This window comes from Siniperca chuatsi, linkage group LG17 (assembly GCF_020085105.1).
Source record: "Siniperca chuatsi isolate FFG_IHB_CAS linkage group LG17, ASM2008510v1, whole genome shotgun sequence".
Classification (NCBI taxonomy): domain Eukaryota; kingdom Metazoa; phylum Chordata; class Actinopteri; order Centrarchiformes; family Sinipercidae; genus Siniperca; species Siniperca chuatsi.
In genome coordinates this window covers 17,104,267-17,126,447 of record NC_058058.1, presented here as the reverse complement: position 1 = coordinate 17,126,447, position 22,181 = coordinate 17,104,267, and the positions used below count along the sequence as shown (strand labels likewise).

The 22,181-nt window shown below is 39.1% G+C and overlaps 3 protein-coding genes across 5 annotated transcripts in view; 2 read left to right on the top strand and 1 right to left on the bottom strand.

Moving 5' to 3' along the window:
* Positions 1–11: 11 nt before the first annotated feature.
* gngt1 (guanine nucleotide binding protein (G protein), gamma transducing activity polypeptide 1) lies at positions 12–1,066 on the bottom strand. The gene is made up of 3 exons (XM_044171539.1): positions 938–1,066; positions 703–801; positions 12–468 (listed from the first exon to the last, which is right to left on the bottom strand). The coding sequence occupies exons 2-3, from the start codon at positions 796–798 to the stop codon at positions 343–345; spliced, it is 222 nt and encodes a 73-aa protein (XP_044027474.1). The 5' UTR covers positions 799–801; positions 938–1,066; the 3' UTR covers positions 12–342.
* A 949-nt stretch (positions 1,067–2,015) lies between these two features.
* Positions 2,016–4,580, top strand: tfpi2 (tissue factor pathway inhibitor 2). The gene is made up of 5 exons (XM_044172431.1): positions 2,016–2,174; positions 2,311–2,481; positions 2,749–2,928; positions 3,364–3,537; positions 3,941–4,580. Exons 1-5 carry the CDS (start codon positions 2,102–2,104, stop codon positions 4,021–4,023), a joined length of 681 nt encoding a protein of 226 aa, XP_044028366.1. The 5' UTR covers positions 2,016–2,101; the 3' UTR covers positions 4,024–4,580.
* Positions 4,581–12,407: 7,827 nt separating this feature from the next.
* calcr (calcitonin receptor) overlaps positions 12,408–22,181 on the top strand; it is a 59,176-nt gene continuing 49,402 nt past the window's right edge. Inside the window, exon 1 of one of the 3 annotated variants that reach the window (XM_044171025.1) lies at positions 12,408–12,769. The gene's annotated coding sequence lies outside the window, so the exon portion shown is untranslated. The remainder of the gene's footprint in view (positions 12,770–22,181) is intronic. The other 2 variants (XM_044171023.1, XM_044171022.1) reach the window with 2 other exon arrangements.

Sequence of the window (22,181 nt, the reverse complement as noted above, 5' to 3'; positions counted from 1 at the left end):
TGGAGACAGGCTGAGTTATAAACAAGCACATTTAATGACAGTTGCTTCTGTGTATGAAACAACACATGGGCCCATTTGCTCAGACTATATACACCACATGAGACAGAAGCATTATATAACCATTGCCAAATACAACTCTTATTTATTGCATCTTTTCAAAGAATAAAATTATAAGGCTACAAATCTGGCCAGAAGATTGGGAATTGTTTACATGGGTAAGGTTTATAAATTCTTTCTTTATTATGTCCTTCTAGTCTTCTCAGTCTGCAAATCCATTTTATGAGGGGAGGGAGAATGTCCTTGGGTGCTAATCTGAGATATGAAAAGCTCCTCAGGTCCAGTCTAGCAAATGACACAGCCACCTTTCTCCTTGAAGGGGTTCTTCTCCTCTGCAATTCCTTTGAAGAGGATGTCCTCCTCCTCTCCAGCCTGAATGTACTCCTTGATTTCCTCACAGCATTTAGATGTCTAAAGTGATCGGACAAAGGTGTTGAGAGAGTCTTATCCAGCAGTTTATCTCAGTTTTAAATGCTGTTGTAAGAATGCAAGAATTAACTGCATTTTTTATATTTGTATTCAAACAGGTTGACAAATGACTTGTCATGGATGAAAGTCTGGATTTATTCACTGGTATCTTTCAAAACAATCAAGGCACTGACATATTCATCACCTCAATGCAACCCCTAAAAACAAAAAACTTACCAACCACCTCTCAAGTTTCACTTCAATTTTAAGTTGGTTTACTTCCATTACAGCCTTGTCCTTGTCTGTCAGGTCGTCTACGTTTATGACCGGCATTCTCTGTCAAAAAAGGAAACGGCATTCAGCATTTTTAGCAAAATGTTTACAGCCACATGACAGATAAAACATCTTGAAGGATTCTAACTCACACTTCACAAAACAAAAAGAAAAAAGAATAGAAATGTAGGTTACTTACGGATGCTTACAGGAAGCAGTCCTTCACCCCCGAAATCCTTCTGAAGACTCCCTCTCCTCTCCCTCAATCTGGGTTATAAAGCAATCTGCATAAACTACCTTAATCCGCTAATCTGATTAAAACAAGGCCCTACTGTATGATCACGCCAGTATCTGAAGTATGCTGTCAAACAGGATGGTGAATCACACAGATGTCTGTTTGGGTTCTATTGAATTATATGTAAAACAAGTATTCACTGTATATTGCAGATTAAATGTGTGCTATATTGACTCTGCTTTTTCTCATATTCAGAAATGAGTTAAGGGGTGGTGCCTCATGTATCAGGTCACTTTGATAAGAAGGGTAATCTGTATTTAGCCTCCACCTGTCAAGATGGAGACACATCATTGCGCTAAACATGACTGCACGGCAGTTTTCCAATAACATCCTCAGTAATAGATGGAACAAACCAGTGGGGTAGAATTATGCAAATGGGTGAAACCAAAAACCTGTATTTTAGTGTGCATTTTTACTTAAGTTTTCAGATAATGCTGCTTTCAAGTCTAAGGAATGGGGACTTTGAGCGCTTAGTTTAGTTTATTTTTTTCCTTGAAATTATGTTGGAGGCGGCTGCAATCATTAAGCTAAACACAAGATAACAGACCACAAGTTTGGAAATGTAGGCGACAGGGCTTTGAGGCTTTGAGTGAAGGTGTGTGTGTGTGTGGGTGGGGCGGAGTGTTTCACAAGAGTGTCTCTCTGACCCTTATTCAATGCAATACTTATTATGTGGAAAAATAACAGGGATGGTGTGGGGTTATTGGATCTGTGTATATCATTTTCATCCGTGGCCAGTGAATACAGTTGTATGACTCTCCTAAATCAGAGTGAGTTCACAGTTCACAGAGTGAGTGAACTTTATCTCTCATTTTTCCAGTTTGAATGAATATGCCCTTTGTCACTAAATTGTCAGTCCTCAAATGTTACCAAGTAATAACGACCCTCTCTGATGTCATTAATGAATGCATCACCACTCTGATCTGGTTGCACTGTAGTATGGAAATGAGTCATTAGGCTACATCCCCGCCCCTAAAGTTCCCCTGGGAAACCCTTCACTCAAGTATAAAGCTGGATGTGGATGGTCTGCTAAGCGGAAAAGACTTGAGTTGGAGCAAAAGTGGCACAATGGAGTTTTACATATTAGCGCTATTTGCTCTTTTTTCCTCGTTTTACAACGTTTTGGCGCTGTCACCTAAAGGTAAGACGTGTATAGATCGCCCGTTTGTCAGCTGTTAAGGAGAAACGCGCAGCAATGTTTAAAGTTTAATTACAGCTTTATATTTATATTTTGTGGTGGTTTCGTGTTTCAGTAACAATATTTTTGCTTCCTTCAGGCGTATGTCTCCTTCAAGTGGACGAGGGACCTTGCAGAGGAGAAATTGAGCGCTATTACTACAACACTATCACCCAAAAGTGCGAGATTTTCTACTATGGAGGGTGCCAAGGGAATGCCAATAACTTCAAGAGTTATCAGGAGTGCCAGAAAACATGTTTCAGAATCCCAAGTAAGTTTTCAACGTGATGAGCATACACTTAAGATGATAGTGGTGACCTTGCCCACCTCTGAAATTTATTGAATGTGTACTGGGTGTGGCTTTTCGCTTTGTATTCTATATTTGAAAATGTACCTTGAATACTAAGAAAATATATGTAGGCTATATTTGATTATAGACTTTGTTAGAGTTTGATCTTTTTGTGCAAAAGGTACAAGAACACCTTAGGATGCCATTTGATCTAATCCCAACCTCAAATATGTTCATTCTTCTCCCCAGAAATTCCCCAAATCTGCAGGTTTCCTAAAGAGGTTGGACCCTGCCGTGCCCTCTTTCACCGCTACTTCTTCAACATGACCACCATGCAGTGTGAGCCCTTTTATTACGGTGGCTGCCAGGGCAATTTGAATCGCTTCCAAGACCTCACCTCTTGCAAGGAGTACTGCAGTCCACGAAAAAGTTAGTATAAACTACTCTGACATGCTGCCACTGAGTAATCCTGAAGTGATGCTCACTGGCATCTCTGCATGAGTGGACTACAGTGTGGCAGTAGCACTGCTAATCACTGAAATACCAGCCATGATTCGCTTCCAAACATTTGAATTATATTGTTAAGAAAGAAGTAACAAACAAGCATTTCAGGTGCAATTTAGTGCTACTACTGAGAAAGAACTTCATCCATTCAGTATGTGTGAAAAGAATGCTCCATCATGCATTTGTGAGAATGCACTACACAATAGATATTTCCGTCATAAGGAATTTAGAAGAATTTCTAGTTCTTGATTGCTTTTTTCAAAAGTATAATAATTTTTTCCCTTCCATTGTTTAATGTTTGTTCTCCTCTTCAAAGACTATGATTGGAGGTCTTATTGTGCTTTGTGTATTATTTTACAGCTGTCCCTGTGCTCTGCCTGGGCCCTCTGGACAAAGGGAAGTGTTCAGCCTCCATTCCTCGGTATTACTACAACGCAGTCACCAAGATGTGTGAGGAGTTTGCCTACTCAGGTTGCGGAGGCAGCAGCAACAACTTCGTCTCGAGGCAGAACTGCATGGACGTGTGTGTTAAAGGTGTGTAATTGGGGAACGCATGTGGTGAAAGTCTGACCACAATGAAGCCTGTAATTGAAGGTGAAAATTTGAGGAGAATTTGCAGAGATTCCTTAATTTAATAATGACAGTATTTGGATTGCCGGTTAGAGATACCTGTTGGTTTGAATTTGGAGAGACTTAGACTTAGACTTAGTTAGAGGGGAATTGGGAGGAACCCAAACAATGCTTAGCTGATTTCATTATCAGGCTTAAAAATTGCTTGGCATCTGAGGAATCCATTACCATACACTCAGGGGTTGATGTCCTCCAAGCCATTTACGTACTGCAGCCTGTCCATTTGCTTAATTGTGAATATAGAAAGTCAACAAGCATTAGAATTCTAGGTTATTATACTGATCAGTAGTTACTTTTTTTTTTCCAGGAGGGAGAAAACACACAAGACAAGAAAAAGGTCGTCGCATGAGACGGAATAGAAATAATCTCATCACTTTCTTGCAGGCGTAGACGTCTGACAAGTTCTCAGGGACTCTCACTTGGACAAGCCCTTAATGGAAACTAACATTTAATAAATAGACTTTTATGCCAAAATGTTGACCTTCTCTGTTGTTACCGTAAGAGTTTCAGTGGCACATACACACATTTTCACTGTATTTGTATTTAACGATTTAAGAGCAATCTCAAATGTGATTATGCTGTTGATGAAGTTTGTTACTACTACTGCACTAATGTTCCTGATTGTGTATTTTGATACTGTATGTATGTAATGTATATTTTATATAAGAAGTTATGATACATTATGATAGATAACTTTTTTACTCGCTGTTTTATAATTATATTTTAAATAAAATATAAAGTATTGTGTCATTTTTTTTGCACTTTTATGCTGCTATTCTCAGTAAATGACTGTATTGTGTGTTATTTGAATAATTAACTAACTCAAAATGTGTTGATTACAACTTCTTCACCCACTGAATTTTATGCATATAACCTTCAAGAGACTTTATTACTTTTACTGAAGCACAACAACAAAGCAGCCAAAAAATAAACTCAACAAAATAAAACAGGCTTGGCTCGTTTCTTACTTTCTCTCAGTCACTTTCACTTTATCTTTAGACCTCTTCCATTCCTTACTAATGCTGCTGTCTTCCCTCCTTATCTGGTAATATTTTGCACTTGAGGGTATCTTGGTGGCTTCAGCTTAGTCTTGGATCAGGAAAGAAATAATCACGGACCAGCAAACGCTACTGTGGCAGGTTCATCAGAACTTTACTACATGTTTAGAGGAGAGGTATCTGCAGGTTTACAAAATGTGAGTCATGAGCTTCCAACAATATTTTCTGCAATTATAATGTAATTATAGTGAAATACACACAATTATATGTACAAACTGGGATACATCCATACACAAAGCATGGTAGGCACAGTATGCACACACATATTTTCTCCCCAGCTCAATTATTGAATAGGATTTTCCTCTTTTTGGTCAATACTTATTAGTTTTCTCAGATAACATATATACTTTATGTACCACAGGAGAAATCGAATAGCTCTGTAACCCCATTAAGGAAAAAAAGCTATTAATTCTAAGTATACTGACTTTCCTAAATCTCTGCTTTGTTCCATTTCTTATAATAGAATAGTTGAAGCGCTGTGTGATTTTTCAGACAATAAATATTTATGGGAGATATCAAAGGAAACTGCTCAACCATCTGGCTTGGCTATAACTAGCCATAAAAGGTAGGCTAATACATCTGGCTAGGTCCTTTGCCATTAAGAACCAAAGCTAAATCATCTACTCGATTGCAATATGAGAGAGGATGTCTTCCTAACAGTCTGCACTCAGCTTCTCAAAAGCCACATAATCTTGAAATCATCACTACTGGTATTTTGGGGGAATTGAGGTTAAGCTTATTTCAACTTCCTTCTTTGAGGCAAACTTTTCTTCCCCAGATGGACTTTTCAATCAATAAAAATTCAGGTAATAGTGTATTTAAAGGTGTAGAAAGTAGAACGGCAAAAGAGGTGAGTTAAACCTCATCCAGTACAGGTCAGTGGTAGTTCATGACTCTTCTAAAGCTACAAAACAATGGCTTATGGACACCTGATTAAATTTAAGCATGATGCAGTACAGTATATTTTATGAGATACAATCTGTTCACTCTTTTTCTGTTGCAGATTATTTTAAAACTGACCATTATGGTAACAAATCATTTGTTTTGAGTTAAATTACACCTTGTAGCAACATATTCTTACGGAATATTTCAGTCACCAAAAAACATGAAAAATGTTTGAGATGGTACAAATGGACACAGTGGTTAACGTTTAAATATAACAAAGCTCTGTTCTGGACAATTAATGGGTGGCAGTATAATACTGACTGCAAAAGATCAGAAGGCTTGAGATGAATTGATCCTGCTCTGGTTATTACATTAGCCGCAGTACATTAGGCATGCTAATTTTGTCTCTCATTCTTAATGGTGATTAATGGTCGTTTACAATGAAACACACTTCTTCATTTAAAACGAGATTAATTCCATGTAGGATGCTACCTTAGACCATTTGTCAGACAGTAATATTGTTTGGTATTTGTGGTTTTAAAAGTTGTCATCAAATTTAAATACTGATTTCAAAGCGCGTACATGTGTAATGTCTGTGCACTGTTTTTGAATGCACTGTTAAACACTAAATACTTACTGCAGATAGAGTATGCTAATTCAACATTTAACATGATACCAAATGAATATTGCTTTTAAAATGCCTCAGCATGCTGTAGGTGAAGGTGAAGGGGAGTATCTTAGACGCCCCCTGGTGGCAGATTCAAATATCAAACAACAAAAGGAACTTTGACACTTCTATTTCGGGGTACAAGTTTCTGTAAACATTCTCTATCAAGTTGTAATAAAAACTGTTGTGTAATGTAAAACCTGCTCAGGTGTTGACCAGCAGCATTTATTCTACTACAATCTGTTTCTGTAGGTGGATCTTGTTTGCTAAAATGAGCCTGGCTTTCAGAATGCTCTCACAGCTTTGGCAGCACTGGAGTATAAAAACCAATGGGTGGCGATCCAGCAACATGGTTTACAAGTTTCTTCTCTCTTTTTTGGCACAGAACCACTTCATGTTATGTTTCTCATCTAAGAAAACTGACATTGCTGGATGGACAAGCATGAACTGAATATTTAAAAGACACAGTTACTCAGAAGAAAACTATTATCCTAAGCAGATATAGAATTGTTTTTGTTTAAGACAAATCAATCTTGTCCAATTTGACAAGGTCACTTAAGCTATAAACAGGAAATCCATTATAGCTATTTATATCAACAAACAAAACAGCCGTGTCTATAGATTGACAGGTAACTTTGTTATTGTCCATGAAAACTCCCTAGCTAATATAACAGGATGTGAGCCTAATGTTTATAAATGTTGGTGCTAAATAGAAACAAACCTCATGGGATGTAAATTTTCCTTTCTTGTCCACTAAATCAGCAGTTCCTAACCTTTTTAATGTGTGACAGGTCTACCAGTTTAAACCAGTGCAACCAAGGAGTAATTGTTTTCTCCTTCACAGATTGTTGAATGAATTTTGGGCAAAATTCACATTCACTACCAAAAGACCACGGCAATAAAGCTAGGCCTATGGATTTAGAATAGTTTATTATGTATTATGACTGGAGGAGACCCAAGATGTAAGAGGGATGGATTGAGGGTCTGGAGGGAGAGATGAGGGATGAGAAGGTGAGGGTAGAGGGATGAAGGTAGGGGGATGAAGGGATGAGGGGAGGAGGGATGAGTGATGAAGGGATGAGGGGAGAAATTGGTGTCGTGGACAGATGGTTGGAGGAGTACGATGATGGACCAAAGCCAGCTGGTGGCGGGAAGACATGAGGGAAGTAGGGGAGTCGAGAAAACTGAGATGAAGGGGAAAGGGAACGGATAAGGTGTGCTTAAATACTTGTGCGCAGAAGTGGGATGTGTTCAAGGCATGGTCTTTGTTCCCGAATCTAGTTATAAAACTTCATGTATTTCACAAGAAAAAATATTTGAGCAAATTCTGGAAAAATAAAGCTACAGCAGTTTTATTGAGCAGACATCTCTCCTGTTAATTAAGTTTTGATCATTAAATTTATCTTGCAAACCCTTTGGTGGGGTTGTGATCTCTAGGTTTGGGAACCGCTGCATTAAATCACAGCAGTGTAAGTGTGTTGGGGGGTTTTTAGCGCTAAGGAAGACTAAACCTGCTGACAGAAACTGAACTCTGGCCAAAGGAGTAACATTGAAGTGATTTTTTTATTTTAAGATCACCATAATTTCTGGGCTGTCAGAGCTTGGTCTGTTTAAACTGCAGACCAAACATGTCAGGAGGCTTCCCTGTCTGCCATGGCTTCGGAGTTTCCCCTAACATCCATCACCCTCTGTTGGGTAAAGTGGAACATCTCAGCCCCTCCTTTCCCCTCACACACCTAAGATTGATTCATCTGGTGATAAGAATCTGGCCTGTTCTTCACTGTCCATCTGGCTGCCAAACACATGTAGCTGTTGTATAATTAAACAAATCAAAGAACTCTATACTTCTGCTTCTGAGATGTTTTGGAAGCCTTTGCAAATTACCAATTGATTCCCAGAGAAATGCCAACTGAAAGAGATTAATTTGTCAACATGTGTGTTGCCTGTGCACCTGCACGTAGTCGAGGTTTACTAATAGTCATTACACTACCTTCCCACTTCTAAAGTCCTAATGTAATTTCACCCTGCCTTGGCTCTGGTAGTGGTGCAGTTGATTTTTGAGGTGAATACTAATACTAATACTAGTCTGTTTTTATGACAGATTCTATGGTGATAGAGGGGTTCTACCTTATTGTGTAAGAATTAGAAATTATTAAATTATTGTAACAACATATTTACCAAATCTTTCCCACTGCACACAGGTCTTTACGGTAACAATCATACTGTGTTTTTGTTGTTTGAGAATACCCCCCGCAGCAAATGACTCACAGCTGTGAATAAATCTACTGCATTCACCCTCCTGCAAATGTGCCAGAATCCTTTTTCATCAAGGTTGGGAAGATTAAAAATGGTTTGAGCAGAACGAAAAAAAAACAGATGCCTATTTTTCCCTAAACCTGAGGATGACTTTTTCCTCATTACAGTTGAAAAGCGCTAAAATTAAAATAAGGATTTCAATCTGAGCTGGAGGTTCTTCCCCTACTTTCTTTACTTGTACGCTTCAATTACCAGCTGCCCAGAGGTTGAACACTTTGTATTGAGCACTGCAGTTCTCTGCAGACTCAGCGGCTAAACACATTGGCACAATTTAATTTTGCTGCTTAATAATGGGTTTTTAATATATATCACATTTGGGAAAGCTGACCTACCACATGCTCCCCAGGAGAGGGTTGAACAGGATAATAAGCAGGATTGTATCCAAACTGGAGGTGAGGGACAATCTGTCTTTTGTGATACCTGCTACAAACTAAATCGGATATATTGTCAATAATCAAGGATATGAGCAGACACTTACTAAAAGCTCAAGTTGGGTGATAATAACTGTGTAGATCACTACGAGTGACCAATTTCACATTATATCAGTCTTTCGATACTTTGTTAATATAAAAAAATTGATTATAACAGCTTTCATTTTCAAAGATATGCCCTGAAATAGAATTCAAAAATGTTGTTTCGATACTATTGTTCAGCACAATCTTTCCTGAAGCTGAAATGCAGGGACAGACTAAAGTGATCATGTCATCAAGAGACAAATGGTGGAGCTGCTCCATAGAAACTGAAGTAGACAGCAACCATGGTGATTTTTTACTGGGACATGGGCACATTTCCTGATTCACAGCTGGAAGCCTACATTAAAATCAGACATTTATGAATGAAATATCACAGACAAACACTCAATGAACCCACAGAGTCAGTCACTCTCCTGATGACATCAGCCATTCAAGTCTTGATGGTGTTATTTCCTGCTGAGACATCAAAGGGTTGCATGTGTTTGTACAATATCAATGTAAATACACAATGTTCTCGGTTTCATTTCTAATTAGATATTCAGTAATCACTGTTGAAAAGATATGAAAACAATCATCCCGTAGATAGAAACTCTAACATGCTTAGTAGAAGCAGAAGTCATCTTTAACCTAACTATCATTCCAGCCTCATCTGTTCTTATGTTTTCTGTATCTCCAAGTAAAAAAGAAAAATCTGTTTCCTTTATGCCAGAATTTGATGCAGTGACGTCCTACTAAATTCAAACTCTGACTCACACGGCCTTTTCTCTGGCATCACTAGCCTCTAGATTCACATCACATTTTCCTCATTCATCCACCGCCTTCCATCATCACCATAACTGACCATAATGAGGGGATTCTGTGAAGAGGACTTGCTTTTTCATGGAAGTGTCCTCTAACCACAATACCATCTGCAGCACGTCAAATTGAAGTGGGGATACTCCCAGGATTTCTGATGGAACTATGGTGTTGCATGTTCAGAGTGACTTTTATCCAGGTGTGGATAGGGTGGAAAAGGAAGTCCTTTGAAGGTGAAAAAAGAGACAAATCTGTCACTGACAATCAAAGAAGTTTATTGATTCTCTTTCCCTATCCAGAAATCAGTGCTACTGGAAAGTCACATTCTTTGTTATGTAGTATGATTTCGGGTCAATCGAATTAGCTTATGTGTGCAGATGTGCATGTCAAATGTAGCTGACAAGGGCAATGTTGTTTTCAGCTTTGGAAGATGGCTAACATTTCCAAATGGATTGTGTTTGTCCACTCGTCTCCTTCTCCTGGGTGGATGTTCTGTCTTTTCTGCTGGTTTAACGGCTGTGCTGCTTGTTTGCAGAACTCCTGGCTTTAGAGACGACAGCCTCATCATGTCTTCTACTATTATAATGTGTTATTAATATGCAGCTACATGTCCACCACTGACTTGTCTATGAGTGTGTGTGTGTGTGTGTGTGTGTGTGTGTGTATGTTTGTGTGTACATGTGTGTGAGATGAGTGTTACATTTGTGATTTACAAACAGCTGATTGTGTTGTAATTAAGTGTAAAGTGAAAGTTTTGAAACAAACAGACAACAATCAGGAACACTTCCTGTTTTTAAGTACACCCAAAGGTGTTCCACAGATGTTTTCTGTTTTATACACCACCAGCTATGTAAACGGCAAGTCTGAGTACCAGACATCAAATCTCCAGGCCTCTAATAAGGAAATCATCTGCTAGGTGTGTGCTTTATGCTCACAGTGATTTTGATTTTTTATTTGCCTCATCATACAACACTCCTTCTCTTAAAAAACTAATCAATAATAATATCCCCAGGTCAAGACTAAATAGACCAAACAGTCTCAAATCTGCAGAAAAAACTAGGGGAAAAATTTTGATATTGGACGACATCCACCAACAACTCATCAGCTATCCAGTGGAAATCAACTTGATCTGCAGCTTTGTCGAATAAATAAAGAGTATGGGTGTTTAATTCCCATACTGATTTGAATGATCATAAACGTTGGCAAAAATTATAACTACAAAGTGATGATGATATGGAAAAAGAAAAGGGGGGGAACAGCAGTAATGAGATAAAGCATGATAAGTTTAAGCTCCAGTCTAATTCTCAGTTATCAATTATTGTCACAACATTTAAGAAATACTTTTGTGTGACAGTTTCCTGTGTTTCCATCATGACTGAATTATGGTCACATTGATTTTGGAGGGTCCACTACTGATTATAATGCCACTATTCTCCTGAGTCTCCTGAGTCATTAACAAAAGCAGATCAGAGATATTCAACATCTTGTTTATTGTTACTCTGCGGTTGAGGTCAGGCTTTACAGCCCCCCTCCACTCAAAAATGTGTTTTGCTTATTGTTCTTTCACTTGGATGTTTGAGCTTCACTGTGCAGAATGATGGATGTGCAGAGTTTGACACTAGAAGGCTGTTTTCACATTCATCTGCTGAAGGGGGAAGTTTCTCTGTGCTCACCTTAAAGGGGCCCTGTGGTGTTTTCTTTTAAACAAACAAAAGTTCTGGTTACATTCAGTGTCACTCACCAAAACGCATCGTGTGTATCCTTGCAGTCTAACAAAGGTGAGTACATTTTCTTCCTCACAAAAGATTGGCAAAGCAGATCCAGCATTGTTTACATCCATGCTTACCAGCTTGCAGTCTTCTTCCTCCCTGTCTTTGCTGGTGCATTACAGCATAATGTTGGTGTATTACCACCACCTGTTCATCAGTGGAATAGTGTGACTCCACTGGTAGGACTGTGCATGCTCGCTTGCCTGCATGTGCGTCTCAAAACTAAACTGGAACCCACTCATAGAAAAACAGCTCCATGGCGCTGCTAGAGGTCTAAAACTCCACAGGACACCTTTAAATCTTAGTTTAAGACTGTTAAGGTTAGATAACCTTAAAGACCCCTCAAGTAGGCAACTGACAAAATCTAATGTTTATGATCATATAGTGTGAAATATACGGTGTGAAGGAGGGATATAATAAGCCTATGGTGATTAGATAATCAGTTTGATAACCAAACAATTTATTATGTGATTTGTCACAAATCATTTGACAATTAGTTATGCTGTATATGTTAGTGATAACAAGAGATTTATAAAAGACAAAATTATGGTAACCTACACATAGAGGTCACTACTATCTTTATAATGGATTTTAGCTGCAGTGATATGACAGGAGATAAGAAAAATGCTCCTAAATAACGTCAACCGTCACTATAAAGTCACTGACCTGTATCACATTACTATAATGTCTCAGTATGGTGTTTGTTTTAATACCGGTGTCCAAACCGAGCGCACACACGCTGTGGCGAGACTGCCTCTCCTCGCTGTGTGTGTCGGTAAAACACACAGGCAGAGATAAGGCGAGGAGGAGCTACACCACCTCACGCTCATCCGTGTAAACGGAAGGCTGTTAGACGCACTTGGATTACCGGGCAGTCAACTGTCACCGCTCATAACAGCTACAGCGGCGCCCTGCCCAGCGCTCCTCTACCGCGCGCACCGCCGGTCATTAATTCATCTCACACATTGACATTTGATTGATTTTTATGGTGAGTTTTATCTCCGTGGATTTAAAAAAAAACTACCAAAAAAAAAAAACTTTTTTATTGACGCGGCGTTAAATAGGAGCGCAGAAGCTGGGAGTCCGTCTCCGAGGAAGGACAGCACCGGGCTCCCGTCCTCAGCGCCTGACTCTTTCTCTGGGACTGCAGTTTCTAAAATCTGTTGAAGTAAGGTAAGTCACCGACTCAGGTTTTTCTTCTTAACTTCTTTAAGTCACTGCTGGAGAAGGTGTAAAGATTAGTTAGTTATTAATTTAAATCTCAATTTGCCTTATTTTATGTCACATTTTCTGGACTGATGAAGGAGAATCCGCTTATCTTTGCCTGGGTTGACCGTGACTGTTGACGCAATATGAATTGGATTTTCATTTTCCTGTGTATATGCTGTAAAAGGGTTATTATTATATAGCGCTAGATAGGGTGTTTAAATCTAAGCACCAGTTTAGCCCAAAATTATTTTAAGCACGGGAAAAAATACAGAAAATGCAGATTGTGACTCATACTCATGTGCTGTACAGTTGTCTGCGATGCTCTGTTTATATGGCTGCAAAACTCAAGTAAAGGCTAAAAAAGATTTAAAATTGTAATGGGTGCATGCATTATACACATTGCAAATCTTTTTCAGTGTTTTTAGGCTTCTCCTGAAGGAATTCTATGAAATGCAATGATCCATGCAATTATGCTCAGGAATACCATAACCAACTTTGGCAGATTGGTGAATCAATGCAAATTCACAGAGGGATTTTCAATAGCGGGCTACAAATTGTGCACATAAGGCAAATTGGAGGCTCTTCTAAACTTGTTCTCCTCTTTGCAGTCAAAGAGATGTAAAGGATTGTTACAGATGAATCCTTTAAGTCACACACACACACACACACACACACACACACACACACAATTGCGTTGTATCCATACAGGCTCCTGCTTCTCTTCAAAGAAATTAACAGAACAAAAATGGAGAGACATCTGTTCTGTTCCTAGTAATAAATATAATTTTACAAGCTAATAAATACACACCAGGACACACATAAAGTGAGCAATCAGGCAGCACACAATGCACAAAAGTAGATTTGTATACACAGATTAAAGGTCAATGCATGCAACATTTGTGCATTCGCTGTATTAATCATAATGCCACGCTTAAAGAACACAGCTCTGTATGGAGGCAGAGACTAAAGCTGCTTTTTGCTTTGCTCTCAGAAAGAACTGTCTTTGTATGAGTATGTATATTTTCACGAGCCAAATCCAGGACTTCTTCTCTCTTCTCTTCTGCGTGAGAATTTTTGACACTGTTTTAAACCACCCTCATGCATTCACCCTCATATTGATTATATTAGCAAATTCGTGGAAAGGGAAAATAAGCATTCCTTCATGGACCCACTGTCCCCACAAGCCAGAAACAAAATAAGCCAAAATCATTGCTGAATGCTGCCTGCCTCAGTTCAGTCTCCAGTTGTGGCAGAAACAGAGCAGAAACTGAAGTGCCTGCCTCGAAGGTGTCTGCAGCTAAATTGGGATTCTTCTTTTGGGGATGCCTTTGTGTTTGCATAACCATCTTTAGAGTAATGGCTTGTGTCATCTGGGGTTTTATTAGAGGCAATGGTGAGTGAAGTGGCTTCAGTGAGCTGATATGACTGTGAGGAACGAGAGCTTCTCTGCAGATCACTGATATACACATACTGTGCAATACAGACCAAGACAAGAATAGCAACAGACACACAGTCAGGCTGTAAGGCTGAAAGAGAGACAGAAACAGCTCAGGAACGGGAAAGGCAGCAATGAAGAGATACGTGCAGACAGACAGGCTGAGATATGTACAGCGCCCCCCTACAGGGAGCTGGGCTGGGTTGGTAACGAATGCGGCTGCTTTCTGAGTCTAAGAGATAAGTTCGTCATTCATCATCCCACACGGTGTCTGTCTGTCGGTCTGCCGTCTGTCTGGTCAGAGATGGCCGAGTGGGTAAGCGAGGAAGGGGCAAATTTGCTCCCTGTTTAAAGGGACGGGAGCAAGAGGTCTGCGTGAAAAGATGAAAAAGGAAAGATAGGCCTTTCAGAGGGGCATTGTGCCTCGAATTCCAAAAAATGTGTCCACTGTGTGTTAGATATCAATGCTCTCCAAGTGGTTGAGGAACAGCTTCTACAGCTTTATGCCCAATTGAGAGAGGTGGATGAATGGGGGAGATGCACACTTATGTAGCTTCTTTCTGTTTTTGTATCTTATTTTGGGTTTTGGACTACAATACTCCTGTAGTCGCCATGGGAAAACAGCATTTAGACACTGCACAAATGCAAATACACGGCAGTACACACTTGCACGCACAGCTCATGTCTCCTTCCTCGTCTCTCTATCTCACTCTCTCTCTCTCTCTCTCTCACACACACACACACACACACACACACACACACACACACACACACACACACACACACGCACACTGCCTGTTGTTATTCCTCAATATTAATCAAGCTAATGCTCTATGTTTTATTCATTGGTACATGCAATGACCCACAGTCACTCTTTCTCTCTGTCTGGGCATCATAATCAACGTGTTCATGAACAAGACAACGCCAAATTTACTGCTGTGTAACGATCCCTTGGTGAAATAAATCAGAGGAATCAAGAATCATGTGAATTAACATGATACTGGTCCGGAGTTGCCAATGCGGAAAAGCCCTCTACTTTTGACCCCATGCTGTCTTAAGCCACTTGGATGATGTGGACAATTTTGCTGTAACGCAGTTAACTACTTATGTTGGCTGCCTTGCAAACCTTGAAAGAGGAGCCAGGCTAAAAGTGCTGAGATTGAAACTGCATAATTTGGACTAATGCTGAAATGTCACACATTAAGGTTTAGGGTCCCTAGCTAGCAAGCCATACATCAGGTTCAGACAGCTCCAAGGGTGTGGTTTAACCTTTTCCATTACATAATAAATAGGACTGTGTTGTCAGAGCCAGAGGTCAGGCTTTACTTCTTCATTTCATGCTACCATGGACGCACATCAGCACACAGCTGGGTCTGTGTAAAATGAAAAAGACATTTATAGAGCAGTAAGAGACAATGAAGTTGACTTAGCTGAAACTATTGAGCAAGCTGGACTTGTTATAGGATGTGATTAAAGTTAAGTGTTGCAATATGTGCAGCGCAACTGTAGACATTCTCCGTTTGTGTTTCATGTTAGCTCTCAGTTCTCTGTATGAGTCAGATATGAATTTTATTCAGGCAAATGCTCTTGTTCATGATTTTCCATGAAGACAAGGGGATCTGCTGTTGTAAAATTCAATTTCATAGTCATCTGTTGCAGTTATCTCTGCCACGTTAAGCTGTTTACCAAGTGCAGGTGGCTGGATGAGCAGTTTCAGAATAATAGAAACTTGCAACATTTGCATGTGATTTGTGACTGAACTCACTGAAGACTCCAGGAAAGACGCACATGCCAGTCATGAAACAAAAAGGTATTTTTTTAATACAAATGGAACCATTTTATGCAGTGAAACATGCTTGTAAACAGTGCTGCATCTACATCATAAATAAACAGTAGTATCAATAGGTGGTGCTAGAATAGAGTGAATGGCTGATGGCTTAGTAAACAGAGGTCTATACAACAGATGAGTAGTGTGTGTGTGTGTGTGTGTGTGTGTTTGTGACAAAGACAGAGATACAGACAGATCATTTTCTGATGGTTTAACATTTTCATAAAAATGCCATTGTGTCTCCTCTGGCCTGTGATCTCTTCCCCTCCTCTAATACATGAATTCAATTTGCAGCACCGCTACACAAGACGCTACAGCTGCACAGCTAATGAGACAAACTTCCTTGATCGATCGAATGTTCTCCGTCTGAAATCATGAAGATTTGTTAGCAGAGCCAAAGGAACATGCAGTTCCACAAGTTTATCTTAAGGTCATAAAAATCACATTATAAGTTTTGATGAGGATAAAAAAAATATTTTCTGGGGTTATTATAACTTAATGGACAGCTGTTTAAATGGTAAGGTAGCTCATTATTGAATAGCTGTTAGTCTGTGTGAAGGACTGATTAAAGCCTCCTAACAGCTGTTAAATTGGGCTTTTAGTGCAAATTCAATTCTCCAGAATAGTTTCTAAATTTCCACCAGGCTAAGAAAGCTGTTAACTTTCTTAAACATCCAAAATCTTCTATTCAGGATGCCTTTAACAAGTGACTCTTTGCAAACAACAATTAGCATTACTCTACTAAATGTTTAACGCTGTTAATAATCTAACACGAAGCCTTCATTGAGTGTGAAAGCAGTGGTGTGGCATAGCAGCAGCCATGCCTTTGCAAGTTCCTTTGGGTAAGATCAAAGTGCCTTATCAATATAGTGTATGCTGTAAAATTAAAATTCTCTGATAGAGCCTTTAAAAGGCAACATGTTGTAAACCCATCTTTATCCTTCCAGATGACTTTGACAGTAAATGGAAAAAAAAAACACGTCTGTATAATGGATCCAATTAGCATGCTAATGTCCATACGCTTCTATTTTCTGCTGTCAGCGCAGCAAGTAATCCAACACACTTGTCTAACTTTTTTGCTTATCTTGCCGCCATTTGCTGTTCATTCACAGCTTCTTTTTTGCTTTTATTCTCCTTTTCTTCCTTTACAATATATTCTTTACTCTTACTGCGTGTGTGTTCCGTTCTTGTGTATTTCCAAACTATCTCATTTCATCTTCATAGTGTCCATACCTCATGCTTCTCCAGTCTCATTTCTTTGTTCTTTTTTCCCCTTTGCTTAAGTTTATCAGAGGCCAGACTGACACACCGGCCTGTCTTCTATTATTTGATTTCATTTTCACTGTCTCTGTCTGTCATCCCCTCTCTTCATCTCTGTCCTCGGTTGTTGCTCTATCCTTTCAGTATTTGTCCTTCATGGAGAATTGCATTCTGTCTCTCCTGTCTTTTGCTCTAAATCTTTTCACCTGCTCCCTCCTGTGTTTAGTTGGAAAACACTTCCTGGGGGTTTTCCGTGTGTAAGTGTCAACCCCTCATAGCTTTCTGTCACTTTGGGAGACACACAGTCACAGAGTCCACATAATTCAGGGTCAGTGACAAAAATGGGGGCACTGATAGCTTGTCTTGAAAAGACAAGACTGGTAGAGTGCATGTGCACCATATACTATAGGCTGAGTCCTTACTGCAGCGGCCTGGGGTTCGATTCCAGCCTGTGCATTTCTCTCTTTAGTTGGTCCTATCTAATAAAGGCAAAAAGCCTGAAAAAAAGATCAATTTTAATAGTTAAAAAAAGATTTTCTTTTTTCAGTGTTTCAAGTCGGTCTGGTTGAAAATTCAAGGTCCTAAATTTTAGAGCAAAAAAAGAGGATTTAACCTTTCATAATGTCCTTAATCTCCATTAAAATAAGCTGTTGCTTCCATGCTTTTCTGTCCGTGTTCACCTCCGATCTTCCCTGCTGTTTACCAGCCAGGTGTCCAGATTATCACTCCAGATATACTTTTCCATTTTTTTCATAAACACTGACATTTAGAGTGACGCACTGGAATATTATTTTTGGCTCCCATTCTCAGGATTTGGCGCTCTCACACAGCACTGATGCATCTGTCTGCATATGTGCCTGCAATCTGTAAAGACAACGGCTTAGATAGTGATCTTTTTATTAACGAGAACTTGTGTTTTGCACTACATAGAAAATTTCACATGTCAAAGAAAACATGAAAAGGCCATTAAAGGAATAGCTCAACATTTTGGGAAATACATTTATTTGCTTTCTTGCCGAAAGTTAGATGAGACAATTGATGCCACTTTCAGGTCTGTATGCTAGATACCTAGAGCTATATTTAGCTTAGCTTAGCATAAAGACTGGGAACAAGGGAAAAAGCTAGCCTGGCTCTGTCCAAAGATAACAAAATTGACTTACTAGTCCCTCTAAAGCTATTTCTTGGCTGGTGTCAGTGTCTAGACAACCAGCAGAGACTCCAGGAAATTACTGCTCCCAGCCTTCAGTTTTTGTACAGATTAAATAAACGCAATGTAAACACTTAATTAGTGAGGTGCTTTAGGTGGATTTTGTCATCTTTGGTTTCCGGTCTTTGTGCTAAGCTAAGCTAACAAGCAGCTGACTACAGCTTCATATTTACTGTACAGACATGAGAGTGCTATTGATCTCAAAGTGAATAAACATATTTCCCAAAACACTTATTCAAACAAAAGTTTGTGTGTGTGATAAAGTGACAGGCTTGTGGATAAGGTGGTGTTTTAGCCCAAATAGTGAAGAATATACACCACACACACTAGTAGAGAGTGAGCCAGAAGGTAGACCTTGATAAAAAGTTTTGACAATGAAATAACATCCAGACATTTTCGACACAAGACAGTAGATGATTCAGAAATTATTTTGAGGTCCAAAGAAATATCTAGCAAGAGCATGAGTGACACATCAAGCCCCTCTAAAAGCCCCCTGCTGTTCAGCATTGAAGTCTCACTCTCAGGGGGACTGAAAGCAAAGCCCAGTGTGGTTGACAGTAAGTAATGTAGCTTATTTTTTCCTCCAAGTGCAGCTTTCTGTTTGCTGTGAGACATTGTTAATTCTTATTACAATATCCCTAGACTACCAGACCACTCATTGATTTCCTTTGCCGTTGACTCTTTTTCACCCTCATTTTGGCTCGCACTTCAAGCCTCTCTATGACTCACAGGGTCAGCTGTAATACCAGGTGTAATCACCACCAATTAAGTTTCCGTGATTGATTAGTGGCACCCAGGGAAAGCCGTTAGCTGTCTTTGGAGGTTGTGGCCAATGATTTTCTCCTCTCTCAGTTGGTCTCTGCATTAGGCAATTTTCTCTGGAAATTTGGAGGTGCATTTTCAAGTTGGATGCGACCTTGATGCTGTTGAAAAAGCAGAGAGATGTTGCTATTTATTTCCAAGCCACGTATTCTCTGCGTAATGTCTGTGAAACTTCAAACAATGCCTTTTTTCAGCCTCAGCAATGATGTCTATGATCGTGGTTATAATTACACACTGGTGTCCTCTCCTTCTCCTTGATCTACTATACCGGATTCTTCTAAAATGTTACAAAAAAAATGTTACAGATCTGATGTCCACAAACTCCAGAGTTTACGAGGAAGCAGTTCATGCAGCTAAACTGGCTCCCTGTCAGCTTCATAAAATTGTAAATGGTGTGGCCCCAAATTACTCATTAAACGTCTTCCCGCAGGTCAGAGAGGCTCACAGGCACAACACCAAGTCCAGTGTAGTAAATCTGGCTTTTATATGCCGCTAATACCATACTCCACTATCTCCACGTGAAAGTACGTGCACGCAACAAGGGCCACAATAGAAATAAGTCCTGTGACTTTTCTGTTATCCTTGATGCTCTCTTAATTGTGCATGTACATTGGTGTTGTCCTTTTAAAATTAATTGTCAAATTAACAAAACAAAAACAGAAAAACACAGTGAGATATTGAAGTAAACTCTTGCTGTTTACTATATGTAAATATGCCCTGCTGTTGCAGTAGAAAGGTCCAGGCTGACTCTTTCTGGGGGTCTGAGAGGGCTTCGGGGGCTTCAGAATGAGGCTTCAGGGGCTTGTTGTGCAGAGAGTGATTTGCAGCATAACCACTCTGTTACTGAAAGGCTCTCTGCTCTCACTTACTGCTTTACTCTTTTTCTCCTTTGTCACTGGATTCTTTTCCTATTGTGTCTGTTCTCAGTTTGTCTCTTATCGCTCCTAATGTTAATTGAATGTTTATTGTAATGTTGTATGTAAAGTAATGCCCATTCTCTCTCCCTCACTTTCTCTCATTACTCTCTTTATTTCCACCTCTTTAAATTTCCCTATTTGTTTACCCTCTGGTCGCAATATTAAAGGACTGGAAGAGTGCTTGTGCTACTATTTTAATTATCCTGTTGGCCATGCGTACTTGTGATAACAGCACCCATCTCTCTCACTCTGCCTGTCTCTCTCTCTCTCTGTCTGTTTACAGCTTGTAGCACCCAGACACATCCCACTCTCTGACCCAACAGAGCGTACTAGGAACACTGTGCCCAGAAGGGAATTGTAGTTAATGCCTTTCAGCCGAAGCCCAGCGACAAAATACTTCTTTAATTGCTTTCCCATAGCCCTCAGCTGCAGTCTGCTTCCTCTCCAATTGCACACTGATGCAGGACAAAAGGCGTATCCTAATGGGATCTGTATTGCATGCAGATATCCATCTTTGCAAAAAAGTTTGCTGTGATACATAGCAATTTATCAATCTTAGTCTATTTTGTTATCCTATTCTGGTCAGTTAATATCATCCCTTATACTGGTTTTATCTCATTTACCTTGAAAGGAGTAAGACTTAGGGAAAAGAAAACCCAAAATGCAAAAATCTGCCACCTCCGGTTCGATAAAGGATGCTGTGGCTTGTGTGCCGGCATGTTTTAGGATATGTTGATGCTGGCTGACTTCATTTCTCTTATTTTTTTCCTGCCAAATCGGCTCAGTGACTGATAGAAGATTTTAATTCTTTTGAAAAACATATTTAATGTGGAAAGAAGAGCAAAGGATGAGAGGGGGAGGCCTCCTGAGCAAGGGTCCTCCCTCGCAGTGATAATTGAGAGCATACTGTGGAAGAATGTGTGCATTATTTTTTTTATTATTTCTCTGGAATTGAAAAAGCAAGGTTATCTTTAAGTTGTAAATTATGATCTGCAGATGGAGAAAGGGAATGGAGAGTACCGTACAGTAAGTCATCTAGATGACAGAGCAGGCCTCGACTCAGCCCATCTGTCACCGTGTTTCTTCGGTCTGAACAGGCTCTTAAGATGTTGAGAGGGATGTTTTCCTGTTTATGCAAATTCAAAATTCAAAAAATATTTTTAAAGTGACACATGAAAGTGACTTTACAGAAAAAGGGTCGAGAACCTTATACTTATGAAAGTAATTTTTGACTAATTGGAACAACATTAAAATTCACAAAATACCAAATGATTTTGAAAAGTATTGAATTTAGGACATTAAAATGTCATCCATTACACTATAAATATGTTTATCATGTGTTAGGACAACAATATAAAGTACTTATTGTGATTTTTAGTGCTTTAATGATATTCGTTCACAATCCCTTATGTATGTTTTAGATGGTTTAAGACAGACCGCCTTTAAGAGGTGTCTGTACTGTGTAACTGTCTGAACTCTTTCTATAATTTTGACTTTGTGGTTGTGATGTGTGTATTTAGCTTTATTAGGATCTATTCATGTGCTTTTGTTTGCCTGTATAAAATCCCTGCTGTTACAGTTTTATAAAGATTTATAAATGTCTGCTTTTAGTTAAGTGAACCATAACAGAGCTCTTACGACAGTAAAATAGTTAATGTCAAAAACAGTGCAGTTTTAATTAAAGTGTAATGGAGAGGTTTTTAATGTAACCCCAATTAGTATTGATGAGTTAATATAATTAATTATATATTGGTTATTAAGAGAGCAGTTAAATTTAATTTGCAGTTTAAATGACAATTAATAACTTTTAAAAACAATGACAGGAATTGTTAAACTAATTATGCAATAATTATAACTAATTATATATCAATAATAAACCAATTATAAGTCATATAATTCATAACTAA